This window comes from Aquarana catesbeiana, linkage group LG01 (genome assembly GCF_042186555.1).
Source record: "Aquarana catesbeiana isolate 2022-GZ linkage group LG01, ASM4218655v1, whole genome shotgun sequence".
NCBI lineage: Eukaryota > Metazoa > Chordata > Amphibia > Anura > Ranidae > Aquarana > Aquarana catesbeiana.
In genome coordinates, this window is record NC_133324.1 from 925,176,237 (window position 1) to 925,201,985 (window position 25,749).

Genomic DNA, 25,749 nt, shown 5'->3' on the forward strand with positions numbered 1-25,749 from the left:
GGGTGTTCCTTCCTGGTAGTGACACGCACGCGTCCCTTCCGGTCACCGTAAGGTCATGCCCCAACGTGTTTCGTCATCATGACTTCATTAGAGCGCTTTTGAATTACATCCCTTTTGGTGAGTGTAAACCCCTAGGGGAGTGTGTTTCACGTGATATGGACTCTGGTGGATGGTATAGGCCTATCGGTCATTAAGTAGAATCCTTCACCTATCAATGGAACCGTCTCATCGCCTATTAACATTCAACTGATTTATCATATGTTTTTACTTTTGAATGCCGGTCATACTTCATTTATTTGATTGGAGCGCTGCTTTGAGTATTAGAACTTTGTCTATATGGACTAAGGACTTTTTTTTACTTGTGTGTACAACCCGGTAAGTATGCAGCAAGAAAGTCCCTTTATTCAAAGATCCAGGGTAAAAAAATATTCCAGCATACATATAAGCACCGACACAGCTCAGCCACTGAGGGCCTTAGTCATAGTAAAGAATTGTGGCTGGAGCTTGTGTGCCCACCGAACGTGACAGGGGGGTGGAAGCAAAACACTGCAGCTGTGGTGTGGACTGGACGCCCCTGTTGGAGCTTATTCTAAAAACGAAAAAAAGGACTAGCTCCAACAGGGGCGTCCTGATGCAAATATAACAAAAACAATGGGGGTAAATTAGTGATTGTTGGGAATCAATCCAGTGTCTCTACCACCGTTGGGTGTTCAGTCCTCTAACCAAAATGCAAATATGAAAAAAAGAAATTTGTACCCGTCCCGATGCAAGCCTCAAATTGGCGTTCATCAGTTGTCTGTAGCAGCTCAGTATGGAGACGCATCAGATAACCGTATTGGGTACACCGAAAGAAGTAAAATGGCTTTTGAAACAATACGTAAGGGAACCAAAGTGTGACTTTATTTTTTCCCGGTGATGCTCTTTAAAAATAAAATTCTTCCGGATCTATAAACCAGTATCTCATGCCGGTTAGAATGACAAATGGCTCCTCCGTGTTGGTGAACACCGAGGTTGTCAAGCGATAAGCTCTCCTCTGCGCAGACAATGGCCGGGCGCGTTGGGTATAACTTTTCTTACAACAGCTCCTGAACTTTGGAAAGCCAACACCTTGCAAATATTGCGTGCTGATAATAACAGGTTTCTTATAGATCCATATAAACAGAAATCGGAGAGTTGTGTCTAGGGAATTACAAAGGGGCAATTTTGATTCAAAGCAACCGGCAAACATAGTACTGGAGCCGGTTTTATCTTACTATTCACTGCTATTGAATCAAACAGTCAAAGAAAACCCATACATTGTGCTTTGATTATGCAAACGCACAGTAACAGGTTCTCATTTTGGGAGGAATCTTAAGCTGGATTTAAAGTGATGCTAAAGCTAAAAACATTTTTTTTTACATGGCTTAGTGCATTCCTTACATTAAAGAGAATCTACTCGCATAAAATTTGTAATAAAAACATCTTTGCCCTTCTGAAGCTTCCCTCCAACCACTTTGCATATTTTATATATACTGTGATTCTGTATTTGCCAAATATACTCCAGGAATCTCTCTCCACTGAGTCTGGCTGCATCCATTTTAACTGTGGGCAACTGAAGCTGCTGCCTGTTCACTTCCTGGATTTACACAGAGGCACACCTCCCAGCTCTGCAGCTCTCATTGGCCCTCTTATGAGTCATCCCCTCCTCCCTTCCTGGCAAACTCTCAGGCTAATGACCAGACAAGGAGGAAGTGGGCTGTATAAGGGATTTACTGGCAGAAAAAAAAATGTTTTACTATCCAAAGTTAAAACAACAAGGGCAGAAGATTTAATAGATGGAAAGATGAAGAAAATTACTGAAGTTCCGCTTTAAGGTAAAGAATGTTTTCTATTCCTCTGTCCACCCCCTTCCCTGTGTCAATGGATAGAGAGGAGAGAATAGATCCAGCACTGTGCATGGCTGCATCTCCTCTTTCTCTCTTCTCTTCCTCATTACACAGGACTCTGGTAGCAGCAGGAGCCATTGGCTGGGGGGTAAGAGAACCATCATTTTCTGTAGATTTTTGTCTTCCGGCTTACCAAAACCATGTAGTGTAAGGGCCTGCCTGATTGCATACAAACTGAAACGCTTAAGGTTTGCCCTCATATTATATGGTTTTGGTAAATCTGAAGACAAAAACCTGCAGAAAAACTAATAGTGTGTGTGGGGCCCAACTAGAGTTGCCACCTCATCCCTTTAAACCCGAACACATCTTAATTACACAGGTTCTGAGGCAGATTAGGGTGATAATTAAACTCCCTTATCTACATTAAATTGGCCTCAGAACCTGTGTAATTAATATGTGTTCACTGAATATATACACAAGGTGAGTAATCAAATATATATACACAAATCAATCCATAATACGTGAATATATACAGAGTAAGTCCAATATGATGATAAAAATACTGTGGAGGAGAAAAATCTACAGATGCCCTGTAGATGTCCTAGTTGGACGAAACGTGTCGGGCTACGCTTCTCCGCTCCCTACATTGCTTTTATGTGATCACTGTTTTATCATATGTAAGCCGTTTTTTTAATAAAAACCTCATCTTTTTGACCGACACCATTGGAAGCCCCCTTCTCTTTTTTCATGTACTCCTTTGATGCGAGCTGTTTGGGTTCTTCCGCTCTGGTTGTCCTCTTCAGTCCAGCTGCTATCCACTAGCCCATTTGGACGTATCATCCGGAACCCTTTGGATCGTCTGAAAGTTCTGGTCGTTTGGTCGATTTGGATATCTATGCCCTAATGATTCGTGGTCGCTGACATTCAGGTCCACTGGTTCTGGTAAGCGTATGCATTCTTTTCTATGAATGGATGTCTCCGCATCTTGAAGGTTCCATACGTTCTTCTCCCATCAGTTGTTTACATCTGTGAACCATCATATACACATTGTGGACTTTTGGATGTGGGTTTTTTTTTTTTCTCCTCCACAGGATTATTATCATCCTATTGGACTTACTCTGTATATATTCACGTATTATGATTGATTTGTGTATATATATATTTGATCATTTCCCTTGTGTGTGTATATTCAGCGCACATATTATTAGCGCTACATTTACACATCACTTCACTTTGAATACTTGTCATATATTCTTATGTAGCAGCTTTTCGATTTTTCTTTAGAAATTTCAGTTCTTTGCATCTAGTTAGCGCAATATTTATTTTACTCCTAATATGTGTTCGGGTTTAAAGGGATGAGGTGGCAACTCTAAGGCCTAACTCCACTCATCAGCACATCCTCACCCTACCTATTTTTATTTGTCAAATTGAAAGTGGAACTTTTTTAGCTTTTGTTTTATTTGCAGTTGCCATGGTTGTGGGCAAAAGCAAATGTGACCATTGCAGTGAGGGGGGGGTGGAAAGTATTTGATCGCCTGCTGATTTTGTACGTTTGCCCACTGACAAAGAAAAGATCAGTCTATAATTTTAATGGTCGGTTTATTTTAACAGTGAGAGACAGAATAACAACAAAAATATCCAGAAAAACGCATTTCAAAAAAGTTATAAATTGATTTGTATTTTAATGAGTGAAATAAGTATTTGACCCCTTCGTAAAACAGGACTTAGTACTTTGTGGCCAAACCCTTGTTGGCAATCACAGAGGTCAGACGTTTCTTGTAGTTGGCCACCAGGTTTGCACACATCTCAGGAGGGATTTTGTCCCACTCCTCTTTGCAGATCCTCTCCAAGTCATTAAGGTTTCGAGGCTGACGTTTGGTAACTCGAACCTTCAGCTCCCTCCATGTATTTTCTATGGGATTAAGGTGTGGAGACTGGCTAGGCCATGCCAGGACCTTCATGTGCTTCTTCTTGAACCACTTCTTTGTTGCCTTGGCCGTGTTTTTGGGTCATTGTCATGCTGGAATACCCATCCACGACCCATTTTCTATGCCCTGGCTGAGGGAAGGAGGTTCTCACCCAAGATTTGAAGGTACATGGCCCCGTCCATTGTCCCTTTTGATGTGGTGAAGTTTTCCTGTCCCCTTAGCAGAAAAACACCCCCAAATCATAATGTTTTCACCTCCATGGTTGATGGTGGGGATGGTGTTCTTGGGGTCAAAGGCAGCATTCCTCCTCCTCCAAACACGGCGAGTTGAGTTGATGCCAAAGCGCTTAATTTTGGTCTCATCTGACCACAACACTTTCACCCAGTTCTCCTCTGAATCACTTGGATGTTTTCAGACGGGCATGTAAGGCCGGGTTCACACTGTAACCCTCTGCGGATCGCACAGTAGCGCTGTGCGTCCCTGTTCCCCCCGTTTCAGGGATGAATCGGGGCCGATTCTATGCCTGAATTTGGCCCTGAAACTGAGCCAAAGACGCACAGCATTTCTGTGTAGTGCGCTCCACAGCCCCAACGGAGATATGTGAACCGGCTCCATAGGGAGCCAGTCACATTCTCCTGCTATGCGAATTGGATGCGGAGAAACCCGCATCTAATTTGCATAGGTGTGAACCCGGCCTTAATGTGCTTTCTTGAGCAGAGGGACCTTTGCGGGTGCTTAAGGATTTCAGTCCTTCACAGCTAGGATGGATAAAAATCAATTTATTATTATTTTTTTTTTTTTTTTTTTATTTAAATCTGATTTTTTTTTTTTTTTTTTTAATAAAATGGTTTTGGATTTCTAAAGATGGTTTTCTATTTAAGATGCATTCATAATTTAGTTTATTCAGCATGAAATGGAGATTAGTTATGTAGTATGAGGCTGTGTATTCTGTAATATTTACGTTTTTTTTTTTTTTGTAAACTCATTCAATGAATCCAAGCTCTGCAAGCTGAGATATCATGCAATGCATTGATGCATATACATAATGTCACAGTAACCAGATAAAAACCAGAGATAAAACAAAGTTCAGGAATATTCCTTTTATCCCATTGTTTTGCAAATCTATGTACACTACAAACTGTATGAATGAATTGATTCTGATATCGCTGTTTTACTAACCTGACCGCTTATTATTCTGAATAGAACACCTGTCATTTCGTTCTGGTCTCCCGAACAATCGGCGGCAGCCAGGCAGAACGGTGATCTGTCTATGTAAACAAGACAGATTGCCGTTCTGTGACAAGGGAAGGCATGGATCCTGCGGGACAGAGGACAGTTGATCTTTTTAAAAATTATGATTTAGATTGAGCCTTTTTACTAGTGATTTAAATCTGTTCACGGTGTAGTGTGTTACCGATTTGTTATCTTGGTGACTATGGTCCCAGCTACTTTGAGATCATTGACAAGATTCTCCCGTGTAGTTCTGGGCCGATTCCTCACCGTTCTCATGATCATTGAAACTCCACGAGGTGAGATCTTACATGGAGCCCCAGACCGAGGGAGACTGACAGTTATTTTGTGTATCTTCCATTTGTTGAATAATCGCACCAACTGTTGTCACCCTCTCACCAAGCTGCTTGGCGATGGTCTTGTAGCTCATTCCAGCCTTGTGTAGGTCTACAATCTTGTCCCCGACATCCTTGGGCAGCTCTTTGGTCTTGGCCATGGTGGAGAGATTGGAATCTGATTGCTTCTGTGGACAGGTATCTTTTTGATACAGGTAACAAGCTAAAATCTCAGCTCGTTACCTGTATAGAAGACACCTGGGAGGGAGCCAGAAATCTTGCTGATTGATAGGGGATCAAATACTTATTTCACTCATTAAAATGCAAATCAATATATAACTTTTTTAAAATGCGTTTTTCTGGATATTTTTGTTGTTCTGTCTCTCACTGTTAAAATAAACCTACCATTAAAATTATAGACTGATAATTTCTTTGTCAGTGGGCAAACGTACAAAATCAGCAGGGGCTCAAAACCCTTTTTTCCCCTTACTATATAATTAATGGCATGCCTTGAATTTAAAGTGGTTATAAACCCTTCCGTATACCCAGTGAAGTGATTGTTCTCAGGCGCTACACAGAGGAGGCAAACCCTCCTGCATAAGTTCTACCTGTTTATCTGCTGTTTTCTCGTCTCTACATCCGTTCTAAGAGCAGAATTTTTTAAAGCTTGTCCGAGCAGTCAGAAAAAAAGGGGGCAGGGAGCTGAAATTGCACACTTCAGAGCTCAAAGAGGAGGGCTCTGAGACTTGATTGGAGGCAAGAGACACACCCTCCGTCACACAGTACACAGGAACAGAACTGAGACTTTCAAATACAGGTTGTGTGCTGGAGCTCCCTCCCTGTCTCACTTTTTTTCTCTTGGTATCAGGAAAACTTGTCAGAAGTGACTCGTGCTGGTAACAGAGGAACAAAGCAACAGACGGAAATGACACTTAGTGCTCTTGATTGAGACATGTACACACTATAGGGGGATATGCTTTGTTCATATTTCATGCCCAAGGTTTATAACCGCCATCATTATATTGATGGGTATAGGCTTGGTTCACACTAGATGCGGTGCAATTTCACAGTGAATTTGCTGCAAATTCGCACCACATCTAAATCGCAAGCCTATTCATGCAAACTGATTGCGGAATGTATGTGAACGACACCCCACAATCAGTTTGCAATTCATGATGACAGCATGATTTGCAGAATCAGATCGTATGGGTGTGAACACCCATGCGATTCGATCCTGGTGTGGACCAAAGCTATATCTATAACCAATATTTAAAAAAGGGCCAAGATGCATCCCTGGGAATGTCAGCCTAACACCAATAGTATGTAAAATCTTGGAGGGGATGATAAGGAACTATATACTAGATTTTAGTAATGACAACGGTATCATTAGCAGTAATCAGCATGGATTCATGAAGAATCATTCTTGCCAAACCAATCTATTAACCTTCTATGAGGAGGTGAGTTGCCATCTAGATAAAGGAAGGCCCGTAGACGTGGTGTATCTGGATTTTGCAAAAGCATTTGATACAGTTCCCCATAAACGTTTACTGAACAAAGTACGGTCCGTTGGCATGGACCATAGGGTGAGTACATGGATTGAAAACTGGCTACAAGGGTGAGTTCAGAGGGTGGTGATAAATGGGGAGTACTCAGAATGGTCAGGGGTGGGTAGTGGGGTCCCCCAGGGTTCTGTGCTGGGACCAATCCTATTTAATTTGTTCATAAACGACCTGGAGGATGGGATAAACAGTTCAATCTCGGTATTTGCAGGCGATACGAAGCTAAGCAGGGCAAGAATTTCTCCGCAGGATGTGGAAACCTTGCAAAAAGATCTGAACAAATTAATGGGGTGGGCAACTACATGGCAAATGAGGTTTAATGCAGAAAAATGTAAAATAATGCATTTGGGTGGCAAAATTATGAATGCAATCTATACACTGGGGGGAGAACCTCTGGGGGAATCTAGGATGGAAAAGGACCTGGGGGTCCTAGTGGATGATAGGCTCAGCAATGGCATGCAATGCCAAGCTGCTGCTAACAAAGCAAACAGAATATTGGCATGCATTAAAAGGGGGATCAACTCCAGAGATAAAACGATAATTCTCCCGCTTTACAAGTCTCTGGTCCGGCCGCACCTGGAGTATGCTGTCCAGTTCTGGACCCTTCTTAATAAAGGGTCTGGAAGATATTAGTTATGAGGAAAGGTTACAAGCGCTGAACTTATTCTCTCTGGAGAAGAGACGCTTGAGAGGGGATATGATTTCAGTTTACAAATACTGTACTGGTGACCCCACGATAGGGATAAAACTTCTTTGCGTAAGGGAATTTAATAAGACTTGTGGCCATTCACTAAAATTGGAAGAAAAGCGGTTCTACCTTAAACTGTGTAGAGGGTTCTTTACTGTAAGAGCTGTTAGGATGTGGAATTCCCTTCCACAGGCGGTGGAACTATTAGATAAGCACCTGAACTACCACAACATACAGGGATGTACAAAGTAATACCGACATATAATCACACACATGGGTTGGACTTGATAGACTTGTGTCTTTTTTTTTTCAACCCCGCCTACTATGTAACTATAAACTATAGCAGGGGTAGGCAACATTCAGCACTCCAGCTGTGGTGAAACTACAACACCCATCGTGGATCTACCTCTGGGAGTCTGTGGCTGTCCGTCTTACAATGCCTCGTGGGACTTGTAGTTCCACAACAGCTGGTGTGCTGAAGGTTGCCCACTCCTGATCTATACTATTGGTTTGGTAATCCTAAAGGGAACCGTGTCACCATCCTGCATGCCAGAAGACGCTCTACAATGAACTTTTTTTTTTTTTTTTTTAAACCCGAAGTGGAAAAACATTTTTTCGCTCTGGGGGTTCCAAACAGATTATAGACAATGGAGGAATAAACTTGCCGCGTCGAATCGTACAAACTCTCGGGGCTTTCTGCTCGTTTGCCAAATTGCCCGATTTGTATAAACTTGGCAAAGTGCTATCGCAGTGTCCATCACCGCACCATTCACAAGTGAAATCCTCCATATGGATCTGATTACAGTATAATTGTTAAGGCCTGCATAGAACAATGGCTCTATTCAGGCTCCCTCTTCTTCGTCTGCCGTGTACAAACTCTCTGAACAGGCTGACGTCACAATGTCGAAATAACTGGCATCAAACTGGAAGAGAACCCTGGAGACTCGTCAGTCTTCGAGAGTGCTTATCACGTACTAGAAGGGTCATGAGATAATATGTGATACGACCACTTCAGCACAAGTGTCAGGCATTATTAAAGGAGAACCATCTCCTCCTGGCTTTTTTTTTTTTTTTTTTTCTTCCAAGCACCGCTCACCTGTTCTTCAGGGTTTTGTTCAGAAAACATACTCCCCTGCCCAGCAAATCCAGTGTTGTCCTGCTGCGATCCATTGCCACAGCCTGGGTCTTCTCTTTTTGTGTCATCAGGAGCCGGCTGTCTATTCCAGGTTCTTGAAGCTGGCCACCAATAACGCAACACCAGATCTGCCCTCCAACCGCTTCTGCAGCCTTCTGAGACACGTGCCCGGAATATCCTAGGAGACTGCAGACGCAGGACACGTCATTCCTGCCTAGGTGGGAATGGAGGCACAGTGGCGGGTAGGAGCCTTTTTTTTTTTTTTTTTGGGATGCAGGAAGGAAAAAACTATTTTGGAAGTGAAGGTCTGGATTCTCTTTCGCTCATTGGAGGACACAGTTTATGCTCAAGACCATAGACTACTGGGTTCAGTGCCACCCAAAGGAACTCTAAACTAGGTACAACCAGAGGGGTGGCCCCTGCTGGTGGCCAAAAAACAATATTCCAAAATGAATGTGTGTTTTTTTTTTTTTTTTTTTTTTTTTTTTTTTATGTTTTGTACATTACCCTTTTAACTCTATCCAATTAAAGTCAATATTTTTTACATTGTGTGCCTACAAAGTCCATCTTTGCAAATTCTTGTTTTTTTCCAAAATATTCCAAGGTCAACCTCTTGCGCTTAAGCGTGGTGTTCAAGGGCTTGGTATAATGTTTGCTTACAGAAATAGGGCAATTAGATCTTGCTGACCCTCAGGTCTATGAGTAAACTTTTTAAGTAGAGCTATAAAGCTCCAAAAAGAGGGCACGCTGACCTATTTATTGTATTACCACCATACAATTTTATTAAATAGATAAAGACAAGTGATGTACTCACAAACGCATGACCATAACAAACGTATTATAAAACACAGGTGAGACCGCATCCAGATCCACACCGCTAGACTTGAGACATGGGAAGACCCTCCAGCGTCCAATGGGGCTTACGCGTTTCGAAAGCAAAAGTTCTCTTCAGGGCCAAAGGTATGATTGACTAAAGACCAACAAATATTGTGAAGTGGGTGGGACTTTATTGTAGTTTATTGTGATGTACAATATATGTTGGTCTTTAGTCATTCATACCTTTTTGGCTCTGATGAGGGATGCCATCGAAATACATAAGCCACATTGAATGCTGAAGGGTCTTCCCATGTCACCAGTCTTGCAGTGTGGATCTGGAAGCGGTCTCACTTGTATTTTATGATGCGTTTGTGAGTATATCACTTGTTTTTTTTCTCTATTTATTAAAATTGTATGGTGGTAATACACTAGGTCAATGCGCCCTCTCTTTGTTGTTTTATGGTGGCCAAAACCCGCCACATCGTAGAATAACTCAGTTAAATGGCATAGCAGTGTAAACGATGGCAAAATATTTACACATAGGGGCAGAAGCGAGACATAGTGGAACGGTTCTATGTCCTCCAATGAATGCTGAAAAAAGGATTTTTACGAGCAGTAGAAAATTACTTTGTCCTATTGGGGGATATTCGCTTTGATACCTGTACTGTAGACAAAACAGGATGTGCGACAAATCCCCCTCCCAGGCGGTTGTCACCAGAACGCTCTATTCATGCTCTAGTGCAGGGATATGCAATGAGCGGACCTCCAGCTGTTGCAAAACTACAAGTCCCATCATGCCTCTGCCTCTGGGTGTCATGCTTGTGGCTGTCAGAGTCTTGCTATGCCTCATGGGAGTTGTAGTTCTGCAACAGCTGGAGGTCCGCTAATTGCATATCCCTGGTCTAGTGGCTACTAAAACACTTTTTTTTTTTTTTTTTTTTTTCTTCACTTTCAGTTCTGGTTGCAAACCATTCTGAAATTAAATGTGCTCAAGAGTACCTGACATCTCAAAGTCCACCTTTTGCTGTGCTTGACATGAGGCACAGAGCGCTCAAAATGGCCATGTAGCATGTCTGCTCACTGTTTTTTTTAACTAAATTTATTTTTAATTTTATTATTTTTATTTATTCATTGTCTGCTTATTCCACAGTTGCACTATAAAGTCACTTCAGCGACGGCATGTCTGTATCAGCCGGCTGGAGAGGCCGCAGAACTGGGGGGAAAATTCCTGCGAAGTTCGGTTTGTCATCCTTGTTCTGGCTCCTCCCAAAATGGTGAGTGTATTTGGTGGTGGTGGGGTGGGGGTGGGGTCCAAACTGAATATGCGTTAAAAATCATATTTTTTTTTTTTTTCCAGTCATGGTAAAACCAATACCCAGGAAGGCCCCAGTGGACCAAATGATCAGTTTATAAAATGTCCACATAAAACCTCAGCTTAACTCCTGAAAAAAATGGCCATTATGTAGGAAGAAAAAATAGCCTTTTTTTGGGATCCCCTGTCTCCGATAGCAGATCAGTAGAAGGGATTACTGTAATTAATGAAAGCATTATGATTAATAGAGTTTTTTGACACAAGAACGGGTTCATGATCAATAAAATGAGCTAACCTAGCTTTCACTTTTAAACCCCTAAAACACGAGATACCACCTTCATTTTGCCTTACTGTTGACCAAAATGGTGAAATTTCATCAAATGTCCCAATTTTTGCAAACATTTTGGGAAAGCTAAAAACACTCTATTTTGCTACTTCCGAGTTCTCTCCACCTAATATCCTGGAAATGTAATGTCAAAGAAAATTGGTTTGGTCTATGGCTTCTGGTTGGAGATCAGTTTTCCTGGATGGGAAACCAAAAACACTTCTCTTTGTGATGTAATAGATAATTTCCCTATGACGGGCTTAAGCAAACTGTCACATATGTACTGTAATTAGAACAGCTGCATGCTGTTTCTGTTGATACATATCCTATAGGCCCCTGCAGTGTGGTATGACTCAAGTTTGTACGTAAAGCATAGCCATCCTGGCACTCCTGGCCTTGCACCTTTCGATTCTGAGTCTCAACTTCTTCCAACACCTTTGGAGATATTAGGTTCCCATATTGCCTATTCAATAAGGGGAACTCTCCTTCTCACTGGTATTGCCCCCTTTAGTAGAAATGACATGTGCAAAACTGCCCCACAAATCCCTGACATTGAGTCGATGACATTTGTATCCATTCTGATGTGCAAATTTCCTTCAGTTGCATGATGCTTGTGGGTTTCCTTGCATGAATTGCCACTTCAAATCCCCCTACGACATGGGATTCATTTCAGAGGCTTTGACTATGCCAGTCCATAGCTCTCTATTTCGCCATTTTGAGACATTCAATTTGCTTTAGAAGATTCATTCCTGGTTTATCTTTCAACTTTTGGACAGCTGGCCTCACATTCTTATCAAGCACAATTTATTATAGTGCAGAATTTACAGTTGAATCAATGGCTGTGAGCTGTACTGGCCCTGAAGCAGCAAAGAAACCCTATTTCATAACCTTTCCACCACCATGCTTCACACTTGGTATGATCTCCTTTTTAAATTTGCTTGCTGTCTTTGGTTCGCCCCAAATATGTTTACTGTAACCATGGCCAAACAACTCTGGCTTTGATTCATCAGTCAACAGAAAATTGTTCTAGAAGGCTATATGTTGGGTTGAACTGGATGGCCTTGTGTTTTTTTTCAACCAGATTAACTATGTAGAATGGCAAATTGTAGACTTCCTTAAATGGTCTTTTTGGACATCAGAATATTTTTCCTGGCTCGCTTCCTATGCTGGTTAAATTGGTGCAATCTCTTTCAGATTTTAGATGCACTTTGACACCAACCATACTAAGTTACCTGTAGGTCCTGCAATAACCTTTTTAGGTTGTCTTAGACTTTTAGCAAAAGGTCAGCTTAGGTTGCATTTTTGGGGCTGGACAGTCCTGTTTGCAGATTTTTTCTTACAGTGGAATGATCCTCCAACTTCTTCTTTCATTTAGATCAGTGGTCTCCAAACTCCGGCCCAGGGCTGGATGTGGCCCTTTGCTTGCCTTTTAACTGGCCCTTGGCCCTATTCCTGCCACTGACACCAACAATGGGGCATAATTCCTGGCACTGAAACCAATGATGGGGCACTATTCCTTTCACTGACATCCATAATTGGACATGCTTTTTTTTTTTCCACCAACACCAATGAGGGGACACTCTTCCTCCCACCAACACCAATGATGGGATACTCTTCCTCCCACCAACACCAATGATGGGATACTCTTCCTCCCACCAACACCAATGATGGGATACTCTTCCTCCCACCAACACCAATGATGGGATACTCTTCCTCCCACCAACACCAACGATGGGATACTCTTCCTCCCACCAACACCCAATGATGGGACGCGTGTTCTCCCGCCGACACCCAACGATGGGACGTGTGTTTTCCCGCCCACTTAAAGTTTGCAGAACAGTAAACCAGCCCTTTGGTTAGAAATCTTGGAGACCCCGGTTTTTAGAACTTGAGAATGAATACACAATGTAAATTTTTTTGTCTTGTTCAACACCAAAATTATTTTCCATCCAATTGATTGTACAGAGTTCCTTTTACTGACAATAGTTACAGATAGGTGCTGTTATACCCGCTGTTTGTGTATTGTGCACTCCGGATCTTCTTCCCTCATACTGTTTCTTGTTGCTCAGAAAAGTACCAAAACCGCGACAGAAGTTGGGCGGACGTTTGCCACAATGTTTTCAGACATTGCCTTCAGGCAGAAGCTCCTAGAAACCAAAACCGAAGAGGAGTTTAAGGAGGCGTTAGTCCACCAGAGGCACCTCTTGACTGTAGTGAACAGACATTCGGCAGTAAACGATGGCCATAAAGTCCACAGCCACAAACCATTAAAGGTAAGTGTCAGCAAGCTTTGTCACATTGAAGCTCATCTCCAGATAAAAGGGTTTCTTTCGACTAAAGAGCAAAAGAGTTAGAACCTCTGTTGCTGTCTGTGTCCCCACTTGGGAGATTTCCCTTCACTTCCTGCCTCTGTGATGCACATTGCAGAAACAGGAAGGATGGGAGATCTGCCTAATGCCTAGAAAGAGTCAACTGCAATAAAGTGTGTACCCCTTCGAAAAGACCAGTGTTTACCAAAGGCCCCCAACATGTGTTACTTTTTTGGTTTTCATGCCATTATGCATTTAAATGATTAGTCCACCCAAAAGTGACATATTCATTGGTGAAGGTGAAGCCTTCTGGACTGAATCAACCCTTGTCTATTATACGTCATGAGTACTGGGGTGAGATCTTCTGGCTAGAACTCCCGACTCTGTTCTTGTCCACTAGAAGGCTTTGGGTGTTTTCACCTAACATTGTTCCAGCATCACCTATTGCAGCGTTGGTCAACTAAAGCCACCTATACATGGATTGAAATTCGTCCGCTTCAGCGGGGACAGCCAAATTTTGATCCATGTGTAGGCAGGCTGATTGAACCCAAGTCAATCCATCCATCGACTTGGGTACAAACAGCCTGACAGATTTTTCTGCATGCAATTGCTGCCAGTGGCTATAACCACTAGCAGTAATCATTGTATTCTGCCAGATGGGAAGGCTCATTCTATTGGTGGCCAGTGGGAAGAATGTTCCTTGCATTGGTGGCCAGTGGGAAGAATGTTCCTTGCATTGGTGGCCAGTGGGAAGAATGTTCTTTGCATTGGTGGCCAGTGGGAAGAATGTTCCTTGCATTGGTGGCCAGTGGGAAGAATGTTCCTTGCATTGGTGGCCAGTGGGAAGAATGTTCCTTGCATTGGTGGCCAGTGGGAAGAATGTTCCTTGCATTGGTGGCCAGTGGGAAGAATGCTCCTTTCATTGGTCGCCAGTGGGAAGAATGCTCCTTTCATTGGTCGCCAGTGGGAAGAATGCTCCTTTCATTGGTCGCCAATGGGAAGAATGCTCCTTTCACTGGTGACCAGTGGGAAGAATGCTCCTTTCATTGGAGGCCAGTGGGAAGAATGCACCCCCATCCTTACAGATTGCTAGAAAAGATCATTGGTGGACTCTGCCTAATGGTGTTGGCCCTTGAACTATGCACCATCAGGTGGGAAGTCAATCAACCTCAGCTCAAGGATGCCTAGCAACCTCTAGAGCAGGGATATGCAATTAGTGGACCTCCACCTGTTGCAGAACTACAAGTCCCATGAGGCTTAGCGAGACTCTGACAGCCACAAGCATGACACCCAGAGGCAGAGGCATGATGGGACTTGTAGTTTTGCAACAGCTGGAGGTCCGCTGATTGCATCTCCCTGCTCTAGAGTAGGGATGAGCTTCGAGTTCGAGTCGAACTCATGTTCTACTCGAACATTGGCTGTTCGCAAGTTCGCCGAACAGCGAACAATTTGGGGTGTTCGCGGCAAATTCGAATGCCGCGGAACACCCTTTAAAAGTCTATGGGAGAAATCAAAAGTGCTAATTTTAAAGGCTTATATGCAAGTTATTGTCATAAAAAGTGTTTGGGGACCCGGGTCCTGCCCCAGGGGACATGGATCAATGCAAAAAAAAGTTTTAAAAACGGACGTTTTTTCAGGAACAGTGATTTTATTAATGCTTAAAGTCAAACAATAAAAGTGTAATATCCCTTTAAATTTCGTACCTGGGGGGTGTCTATAGTATGCCTGTAAAGGGGCGCATGTTTCCTGTGTTTAGAACAGTCTGACAGCAAAATGACATTTGGAAGGAAAAAACTCATTTAAAACTACCCGCGGCTATTGCATTGCCGACAATACACATAGAAGTTCATTGATAAAAACGGCATGGGAATTCCCCACAGGGCAACCCCGAACCAAAATAAAAAAAAAAAAAATGATGTGGGGGTCCCCATAAATTCCATACAAGGCCCTTCAGGTCTGGTATGGATATTAAGGGGAACCCCAGCCAAAATTTTAAAAAAAAATTGACGTGGGGTTCCCCCTAAATTCCATACCAGACCCTTCAGGTCTGGTATGGATTTTAAGGGGAACCCCGCGCCAAAAAAAAAAAAAAAAAAACCGGCGTGGGGTCCCCCCAAAAATCCATACCAGACCCTTATCCGAGCACGCAACCTGGCAGGCCGCAGGAAAAGAGGGGGGGACGAGAGTGCGGCCCCCCCCCCCCCTCCTGAACCGTACCAGGCCACATGCCCTCAACATTGGGAGGGTGCTTTGGGGTAGCCCCCCAAAACACCTTGTCCCCATGTTGATGAAGACAAGGGCCTCATCCCCACAACCCTGGCCGGTGGTTGTGGGGGTCTGCGGGCGGGGGGCTTATCGGAATCTGGAAGCCCCCTTTAACAAGGGGACCCCCAGATCCCGGCCCCCCCCCTGTGTGAAATGGTAAGGGGGTACTTACCCCTACCATTTCACTAAAAAACTGTCAAAAATGTTAAAAATGACAAGAGACAGTTTTTGACAATTCCTTTATTTAAATGCTTCTTCTTTCTTCCTTCATCTTCTTCTGGTTCTTCTGGCTCTTCTGGTTCTTCCTCCGGCGTTCTCGTCCAGCATCTTCTCCGCGGCGTCTTCTATCTTCTTCTCCTCGGGCCGCTCCGCACCCATGGCATGAGGGGGGAGGCTCCCGCTCTTCTCTTCATCTTCTTCTCTTCTTCATCTTCTTCTTCATCTTCTTCTTCTTCTTCTCTTCTTCCTTCTTCTCTTCTTCATGTCTTCTCCGGGCCGCTCCGCAGCCATGCTGTGGCATGGAGGGAGGCTCCCGCTGTGTGACGGCGTCTCTTCATCTGACGGTTCTTAAATAACGGGGGGCGGGGCCATCCGGTGACCCCGCCCCCCTCTGACGCACGGTGACTTGAGGGACTTCCCTGTGACGTCACGGGGAATGCCACAGGGAAGTCCCGTCATGTCACCGTGCGTCAGAGGGGGGCGGGGTCACCGGGTGGCCCCGCCCCCCGTTATTTAAGAACCGTCAGACGAAGAGACGCCGTCACACAGCGGGAGCCTCCCTCCATGCCACAGCATGGCTGCGGAGCGGCCCGGCGAAGACATGAAGAAGAGAAGAAGGAAGAAGAGAAGAAGAAGAAGAAGATGAAGAAGAGAAGAAGATGAAGAGAAGAGCGGGAGCCTCCCCCCTCATGCCATGGGTGCGGAGCGGCCCGAGGAGAAGAAGATAGAAGACGCCGCGGAGAAGATGCTGGACGAGAACGCCGGAGGAAGAACCAGAAGAAGAAGAAGATGAAGGAAGAAAGAAGAAGCATTTAACTAAAGGAATTGTCAAAAACTGTCTCTTGTCATTTTTAACATTTTTGACACTTTTTTCGTGAAATGGTAGGGGTACTTATGTACCCCCTTACCATTTCACACGGGGGGGGCCGGGATCTGGGGGTCCCCTTGTTAAAGGGGGCTTCCAGATTCCGATAAGCCCCCCGCCCGCAGACCCCCACAACCACCGGCCAGGGTTGTGGGGATGAGGCCCTTGTCTTCATCAACATGGGGACAAGGTGTTTTGGGGGGCTACCCCAAAGCACCCTCCCAATGTTGAGGGCATGTGGCCTGGTACGGTTCAGGAGGGGGGGGGGAGCCGCACTCTCGTCCCCCCCCTCTTTTCCTGCGGCCTGCCAGGTTGCGTGCTCGGATAAGGGTCTGGTATGGATTTTTAGGGGGACCCCACGCCGTTTTTTTTTTTTTTTTTTTGGCGCGGGGTTCCCCTTAAAATCCATACCAGACCTGAAGGGCCTTGTATGGAATTTAGGGGGACTCCCACATCATTTTTTTTTTTTTTTTTTAATTTTGGTTCGGGGTTGCCCTGTGGGGAATTCCCATGCCGTTTTTATCAATGAACTTCTATGTGTATTGTCGGCAATGCAATAGCCGCGGTAGTTTTAAATGTGTTTTTTCCTTCCAAATGTCACTTTGCTGTCAGACTGTTCTAAACACGGGAAACATGCGCCCCTTTACAGGCATACTATAGACACCCCCCAGGTATGAAATTTAAAGGGATATTACACTTTTATTGTTTGACTTTAAGCATTATTAAAATCACTGCTCCTGAAAAAACGGCCGTTTTTAAAACTTTTTTTTGCATTGATCCATGTCCCCTGGGGCAGGACCCAGGTCCCCAAACACTTTTATTGACAATAACTTGCATATTAGCCTTTAAAATTAGCACTTTTGATTATTCATGTTCGTGTCCCATAGACTTTAACGGCGTTCGCGTGTTCGAACGAATTTTTTTCCTGTTCGCATGTTCTGGTGCGAACCGAACAGGGGGGTGTTCGGCTCATCCCTACTCTAGAGGAACTGTGGCTTGCGAATGGCTGATCCAGATTGCGTGCAGTGGTTTCCAGCTTCTTCGCATACCACAGTGCAAGATCTGGAAATCTTGGATCTTGTTGAGGGGATAGAAAATAGCAACAAATGGCCCAAAATAAAAAAGAGGGCCTAGTTTTTTTTATTATTTGCTGCTGTTTTGTGATATCTTTTTGGCTGTATTTATTTTGTAATTATTTGGCTGGTTTATGTGAGTGCTATTTTTTTTGTTTCTTTACTTTTCATCTCCTTCTGGAGGATTTACTACTGTTCCCAACCACCGGGCCTCCCAGGCAGGTCTGCCACAACTCCCTCTTCTGTCTGCTGGTCTGTGTCTGAGAACCGTGGTCCGGCCATCCTTGCTAGCTACAGGGGGCTGGCTGGTGGGTTCCTCAGGGGCGGGAAGTATTTGTCAGCTGTAATGCTAAAAAATAAATAAATAAAAACTGTGCCCCAGAGTTTAATTACTGATGCAGCCGCATAGTAGAAATACCCCCCCCCCCCCCTAATAAGACGCACACAAAAATAAAAAAGCATATGGGAGTTTTAACAATTCTCTCTGCCATCCAAAACTAAATTTTGTATTTTTAAAAATATACACTGCTGATCTACTTCTGAAAATGCTACTTATCTGTCTGTAATACAGATGAACTCTCAGAATCCTGGATCTGGAACAAGTATGGATATCAGTTCTGGCTTCTACTTGCTACCTTTTTAGTTCTGGGTTACTCAAAGTATTGAAGCCAGAGACCACTAATAGCGTTTTCGGGAGTTAAAGAAGAACTTCAGCCTCCACACACACTTGCCTTTTGGTGTTCTTTTTATGCCTCAATAATATATTTACAAGTCCAAGGGATCCAGTGTTGTCCAATTCTGGAACCCAGCTCTCCTACTCCAGGTCGTGTTCCACGCTGCCATCTTTATTAACACCACCGTGAGCCAGCTATCTCTTCTTGGTTCCTGCAGTTGCGCCCCCCCCCCCCCAAAATCGTGGCTCTAGAACTCTGAGATCTTCTATTCTGCTTACATGAATGGAAGGTAATGCCTTCCGACATATCTGACATCCGTATCCTAGGAAGCAGAAGGAGAATTGTCATTCTCACGAAGGGGAGGATGATGGCAAGGGGATAAGCTAGACCAGGGGTGTCAAACAAAATGTTATTGCAGGCTGCATCAGCAATATGGTTGCCCTCAAAGGACTGGTTTTATCAGAGTTAAGGAGTGCGCTGCTTACAGAGTGCAGAATTCACTAGTGCGCAACGTACAGAATGCAGGGTTCAGGGGTGCACAACACCAAAAATGCCCACTTGGTAGTCTCAATCTGAAGCCTGTGTGACAGGGTGACAACTTAGATGCACATTTGGGAGACAGGGACAGAACATTGTCACCCCATAACAGGAAGGGCCTGAAAAAGGGTCTCCTATGTCGGGGATTATTTTAATAAAAGCTACAGATTTGGAAATGTTGAAAATAACTTTAGAAATAGCGTTAACGTGCTAAAACAAGTGATTCGTTTTACATCTACGCCAGTTTGTGTTTCCCCAAAACCTAATAAAACAAGGGCAGCTCTCCAGCAACCTCTCCTAATACTGTTGAACCTGAAATGTTCTGTATCAACGACTGACTCACAGCCAGATGTGATTGGATCGTTCATCGCCCTTGGGAAGCGTCAGTAAGTCTTGTTATAACCTGCCAGTTCCTCTGCAGCACTTGGCGAGCCGTGCTGTAGGAAGGAAGTCTCCAATGATGATTGTAGATAATACAGAATATATTTACTTCCTGTTTTGTACAGACCAGCCAGCCCTCAGCGCTAGTGATGGACGAGCCGTGCAATGCTACACAACACCTTGTTCTGTCCCAAGCTCTTACCCGTTTCATTGCGCTAACTGCTTCAGCTTTGTGACATTGCTGGTACAGAAACTAGTGACATCATTGTCTGAAATGTCATCATGGCCAAATGATGGTGATGTTTAATGTGATGTAATCATTCATTTCATGCTGCATGTGTTATGGCATACCCAGAAACATGCTGTCCAAGTGTGCGTGTGTAGATATATCATGAAACCAGATGTATCTCCTTTTAGCTAAGGATGCTTTCCTTCTGTATCAATTAACCTACAACCAACGAATGGGAAGATTGAAATTAAGTCAATATTTGGTGTGTCCACCCTTTGCTCTTAAAGCTGCATCATTGCGACTAGGTATACTTGTAAAATTTGAGGAAATTGACAAATATGTTGTTCCAAATATCTTGGAGTACTGACCACAGATGTTCCTTAGTACCAGATAGACTCTATGACGTTGAGACCAGGGCTCTGTGGGGGCCATTCCAATGGCCCCCACAGAGGTTCTTGTTTACCTTGAAGATCGTTCTTTATGACTTTAACTGTGTGCTTGGGGTCATTTCCCTGCTGGACAATTAATTTGGGACTCGTCGGATGCCTTACTGATGGTATCTACCTGTTAGGAGAGCTTACAATCTAAGGTCCTTAACTCCCGTTCATACATACGCATACTAGGGCCAATTTAGACTGAAGCCAAATGACCTACCAGCATGCCTTTGGAGTGTGGGAGGAAACTGGATTACCCTAAGGTTGCCACCTCATGACTTTAAACCCGAACACATATTAATTACAGAGGTTCTGTGGTTGATTAAGGTGGTAATTAAACTCACTCGGTGCCTTATCTGCATTAAATTGGCCTCAGAACCTCTATAATTCATATGTGTTTGGGTTTAAAGGGATGAGGTGGCAACCCTAGAGTACCCAGAGGAAAATCGCGCAGGAAGGACATAACCCCAGGCAGGTGGTGCCATGGTTGAGATTCAAACCAGCGACCGTAGTGCTGCTACGCAAAAGTGCCAACCACTTGGCCACTGTGCTGCCCACTGCCTGTACTTTTCAACATTGAGGAGACCATTAATTCTGACCAAATTCATAACTACAAGTGCAGAAGATCAGGCCTAAACCTGCAAGGAACCTCCTCCATGCTTCACTTTTGCCTGTAGACTCCCATCCTTGTAGCAGACTACAGGCCTTCAACCTTGTAGCAGGCTACAGGCCTTCAACCTTGTAGCAGGCTACAGGCCTTCAACCTTGTAGCAGGCTACAGGCCTTCAACCTTGTAGCAGGCTACAGGCCTTCAACCTTGTAGCAGGCTACAGGCCTTCAACCTTGTAGCAGGCTACAGGCCTTCAACCTTGTAGCAGGCTACAGGCCTTCAACCTTGTAGCAGGCTACAGGCCTTCAACCTTGTAGCAGGCTACAGGCCTTCAACCTTGTAGCAGGCTACAGGCCTTCAACCTTGTAGCAGGCTACAGGCCTTCAACCTTGTAGCAGGCTACAGGCCTTCAACCTTGTAGCAGGCTACAGGCCTTCAACCTTGTAGCAGGCTACAGGCCTTCAACCTTGTAGCAGGCTACAGGCCTTCAACCTTGTAGCAGGCTACAGGCCTTCAACCTTGTAGCAGGCTACAGGCCTTCAACCTTGTAGCAGGCTACAGGCCTTCAACCTTGTAGCAGGCTACAGGCCTTCAACCTTGTAGCAGGCTACAGGCCTTCAGTGAGTGCCAGATATTGCAGGTTTGGGTTCATCATTTCAGACCACCTGCTACTGTTTTTATACCCACCAGTTTCTGTTCCGTGTCAAAGGTATGGCTTTTTAGCAACTACGTCTTCCATGAGGACCACTTCATGGAAGTGGTCTTTATGGAAGACTTCTCCTGACTGTAGATGCTTGTACCAGTGTCCCGCTGGTTTCTGCCAAATCTGATCTGATGGTGCAACTAGACATCTTCCAATTAAAAAGGGAAGTGCACAGGATCTGTCTTTTAACTGCTGCACTAAGTTTCCTTGGCTAAACGGTCCCTTTTCATTCCTGTCTTCATTGACATTTCTGCCTCAGAGATCTTGTTAATACAGTAAGACCACCTTGTGTCTTATGCTCAGTCTTTCCATTGCTTTGATTTAGATGGATTTGTTTTACATTTTAGATCTTTGACCTTGAACTACATTCGGCAACCTCAGCTTGTAGCAGAGCATGGCTTTTCCTCACCCAGTTTCATTCCTCCTACACAGCTGATTCTGTTTGATTTTAAAGGATGTCCACCCTAACACTAAAATCTCTAAATCTGCAGACCTCCACAATCTAGCACTAACCTATCTAACCCTGTAAAGAATAAATCCGTATACATACCTTTTTTTTTTTTTTTAAGCCGATTCCACTCGATCCCACGCTAAGCTGTCAGCCGCGGCTTCACTGTGGAGGTGGGTGCAAAGGACACAGCTGACAATGGAAGCTCCATAGTAAGTCTATGGGTGACGTTCTGCCCCATTAATTTCACAGCCGTTGTCGGCTGTGTCCTCTGCAGAGCTTCCGCCGCTGGAGGCCGGGCTGGATCGGCTTCAAAAAAGGTATTTGTACTGATTTCTTCTTTATAGGGCTAGATAGGTTGGGCTTATATTGTGGATGTCTGTGGTAGGGTGCACTTCCCCTTTTAACCACTTAAGCCCCGGACCATTTGGCTGGCCAAAGACCAGAGCACTTTTTGCGATTCGGCACTGCGTCGCTTTAACTGACAATTGCGCGGTCGTACGACGTGGCTCCCAAACAAAATTGATGTCCTTTTTTCCCCATAAATGGAGCTTTCTTTTGGTGGTATTTGATCACCTCTGCGGTTTTTATTTTTTGCACTATAAACAAAACAAGAGCGACAATTTTGAAAAAACGCATTATTTTTTACTTTTTGCTATAATATCCCCAAAAAATATATAAAAAAAACCATTTTTTTCCTCAGTTTAGGCCGATATGTATTCTACATATTTTTGGTAAAAAAAATCGCAATAAGCGTTGATTGGTTTGCGCAAAAGTTATAACGTCTAAAAATTAGGGGATAGTTTTATGGCATTTTTATTAATAATTTTTTTTACTAGTAATGGCGGCGATCAGCGATTTGTATTGTGACTGCGACGTTATGGCGGACAGATTGGACACTTGTGGCGCTATTTTGGGACCATTTATACAGCGATCAGTGCGATTTAAAAATGCATTGATTACTGTGTAAATGTGACTGGCAGTGAAGGGGTTAACCAGGAGGGGCCGCTGCAGGGGTTAAGTGTGTCCTAGGGAGTGATGCTAACTGTAGGGGGGAGGGGCTACATGTGACACAACACTGATCACAGCTCCCGATTACAGGGAGCTGTGATCAGTGTCATTAGGCAGAACGGGGAAATGCTTGTTTACATCAGCATTTCCCCGTCCTTCCTCTCCGTGAGACGATAGTGGGTATCCCCGCGGACATAGAGTCCGCGAGACCTGCGATCACACTCACCGAGCTCGCGGCGCCGGCGGCGTGCACGCGACCACACGGTGGCAAATTTAAAGGGACGTACCTGCACGCCCATTTGCCTGTCCGTGCCATTCTGCCGACATAAATGTTTGTGCGGCAGTCGGAAAGCGGTTAATGATTGTATTTAACCTACCGTAAGTGTTCTCTTGCTGATTATTAGCAGTTAGGCCACTCTGCGTTGCCGGCTGGCTAGAGACCAGTGTGGTGCATGATTTTTATTTTGTACCAGCTTTATTTAAAGTGTTCAAAACATACACTTCACGCACTTTAATGTGGGATGCTGCACTGCTTGACATTGCAGTGCAATTCAGGCCGGTGCACTGCGATACAATGCAGCATGTCTGCATTTTGTTGCAGCACAGAGCTAATCTGTTGCAGTGTGAGTGGGACGTATGTTTTCGGTGTGTCCCTGCGGTGACAGATGGTCTACCATGCGGTTAAACGTCTGTCACTACACATAGTGTAAATTGGCCCTAATTGGTTCATCATGCACTGGACTATATGCCTGCAAAATCCTGCAACTGTATGCAAATATACCTAGGAGAATTGATGCCATCCTGAAGACAAAGTGTGAACATACCTCATGCAAACTTTGTAGGTTGTTAATTGCTAATTAATATTTAATTTGGTATTTTTAAAAGTAGCCTCACGCTGCAGCATTTTTCCCTCGAGTGCCTACAATGTTTGCACAGCTGTGTATATATGCGTGTGTGTGTGTGTGTGTGTGTATATATATGTATGTGTATATATATATATATATATATATATATATATATATATATATATATATATATATATATATATATATATATATATATATATATATATATGTGTGTGTATATGTATATGTGTGTGTATATAGATAGATAGAAATATAGAGATGATAGAGAGATATATTAGATGAACTTAAAGAGGGTCTTTAGTCCTAAAAAAATACTGTAACTGCTGACGTTTGCAAATAGGACACTTACCTGTCCAAGTATCCAGAGCCGTCCTCACCCGGGCCGGTTCTTCACCAATCTTCGGGTCCCTGGCACCGGCATGTTTACTAAGGGATGCCGGCTGTGACTCCTTTGCGGCTTCACAGGCGGCTTCCCTCTGTGTATGTTCATGCCGTGCTGCACTTTGTAAATGGTTCACGCAGCCTTCCCAGGAAGGGGGGCGGAGAACTTCTGCCTAGGCCAGGGGTCTCCAAACTTTTCAAGCAAAGGGCCAGTTTACTGTCCTTCAGACTTCAGGGGGGCCGGATTCTGACCAGTGTGGGTAGAAAATGCCCCGGGGGTCAGGCATCAGTGAGAATAAACACGGCCTCAGTGTTGGTGGTCAGTAGGAAGAGGGATAAGGCTCCATCATTGGTATTAGTGGAAGAAATAGTGCCCCATTGTTGGTGTCATTGGGAGGAATAGTGCCTCATATCAGTGGGAGCAATAGTGCCCCAAGGGCCGGATGATGGCAAGCAAAGGGCCACATCTGGCCCTTGGGCCGCAGTTTGGAGACCCCTGGCCTAGGCGGTGGGAGTGGAAGTGGAAGCAAGTACATGCTTAAAACTAGGTAACCGCACGTGTCAAGTTCCACTTAAAGTCGGACAAATGAATCCAGTGTAGTTTATGCTAAATTACATTCTAGGTGCATCGAAACAAGTTTCAATTTTTTTTTATTTATTTTCCTTTCAAAACAACCACAGCCAAGATAGGAAAGCCTGTCCTCTGCCAGCAGCTGCAGAGTGGGATCCTTAGGCCTCATGCACACTGGGCGTTAAAATAACGTTATAAAAACGTCAGTAGCTTTGCAGTGAGTTTTTTAACTTTTCTCAACGTTTTTGCAATAGCAATTTTTAGCATTTTTGCGCGTTAAATTTTTCTTTTCAATAAAAAAAAATGCTATTTTTTTTTCTTTTTCAATGGATCAAAAACGTTAAACACTGGTGAGCGACGTTTTTTAAGCGTTTATCAGCGTTAGAGCGTTTTTTCAGCTGAAAAACGTCTTAGAACCCACTAGTTTCGTTTTTTTTTTTTTTTTTTTTACTGCTCAAAAACTCCACTGCCCAAAACTGCTGATAACAGCCTATGTGTGCATGAACACATAGGATAACATGATGGAGAGTTTAATGACTGTAGAAAAAAATGTCTACAGCCAAAAACAGCTGCTGTAAAAAAAATGTCAAAAAACGTCCAGTGTGCAATGAGGCCTTATACTAGCGGGGAAGCAGTGGTCTCTTGTACAGAGATCTGACACACCCCCTGCCAGAACTCCTCCAATCAGCAGTGAGTTTTGTTTATTGGAGAACTCAGGATGGGTCATATCAGACCTATGAAGACCATTGCTTATCCCCATATGGCAAGGGTCCTACTCTGCAGCATGCTGGCAGGGGACATGTTTTTTTTTTTTCCTCAGGCTGTGGCTGCTTAAAGGATAAGTTCACCTTAAAAAAAAAAAAAAAAAAAAAAAAAAAGTGATCAGCACAGGGCCAATTATCACTGTCCAGACACAGGGGCAAAGTCAGAGGTCATGCAGCCTCATAGGATAGTCAGAGGAGAATGAAATCTCCTCCTAC

General features: G+C 44.0%; 1 protein-coding gene across 5 annotated transcripts in view; it reads left to right on the plus strand.

Annotated features, from left to right (window-relative positions):
- SLC4A11 (solute carrier family 4 member 11) overlaps positions 1 to 25,749 on the plus strand; it is a 229,399-nt gene that overhangs the window by 135,326 nt on the left and 68,324 nt on the right. For 3 of the 5 annotated variants that reach the window (XM_073611028.1, XM_073611029.1, XM_073611033.1), the window contains exons 7-9: positions 10,707 to 10,830; positions 13,263 to 13,466; positions 18,108 to 18,146. In XM_073611028.1, coding sequence (XP_073467129.1) covers positions 10,707 to 10,830; positions 13,263 to 13,466; positions 18,108 to 18,146 — 367 coding nt within the window. The remainder of the gene's footprint in view (positions 1 to 10,706; positions 10,831 to 13,262; positions 13,467 to 18,107; positions 18,147 to 25,749) is intronic. The other 2 variants (XM_073611030.1, XM_073611031.1) reach the window with 1 other exon arrangement.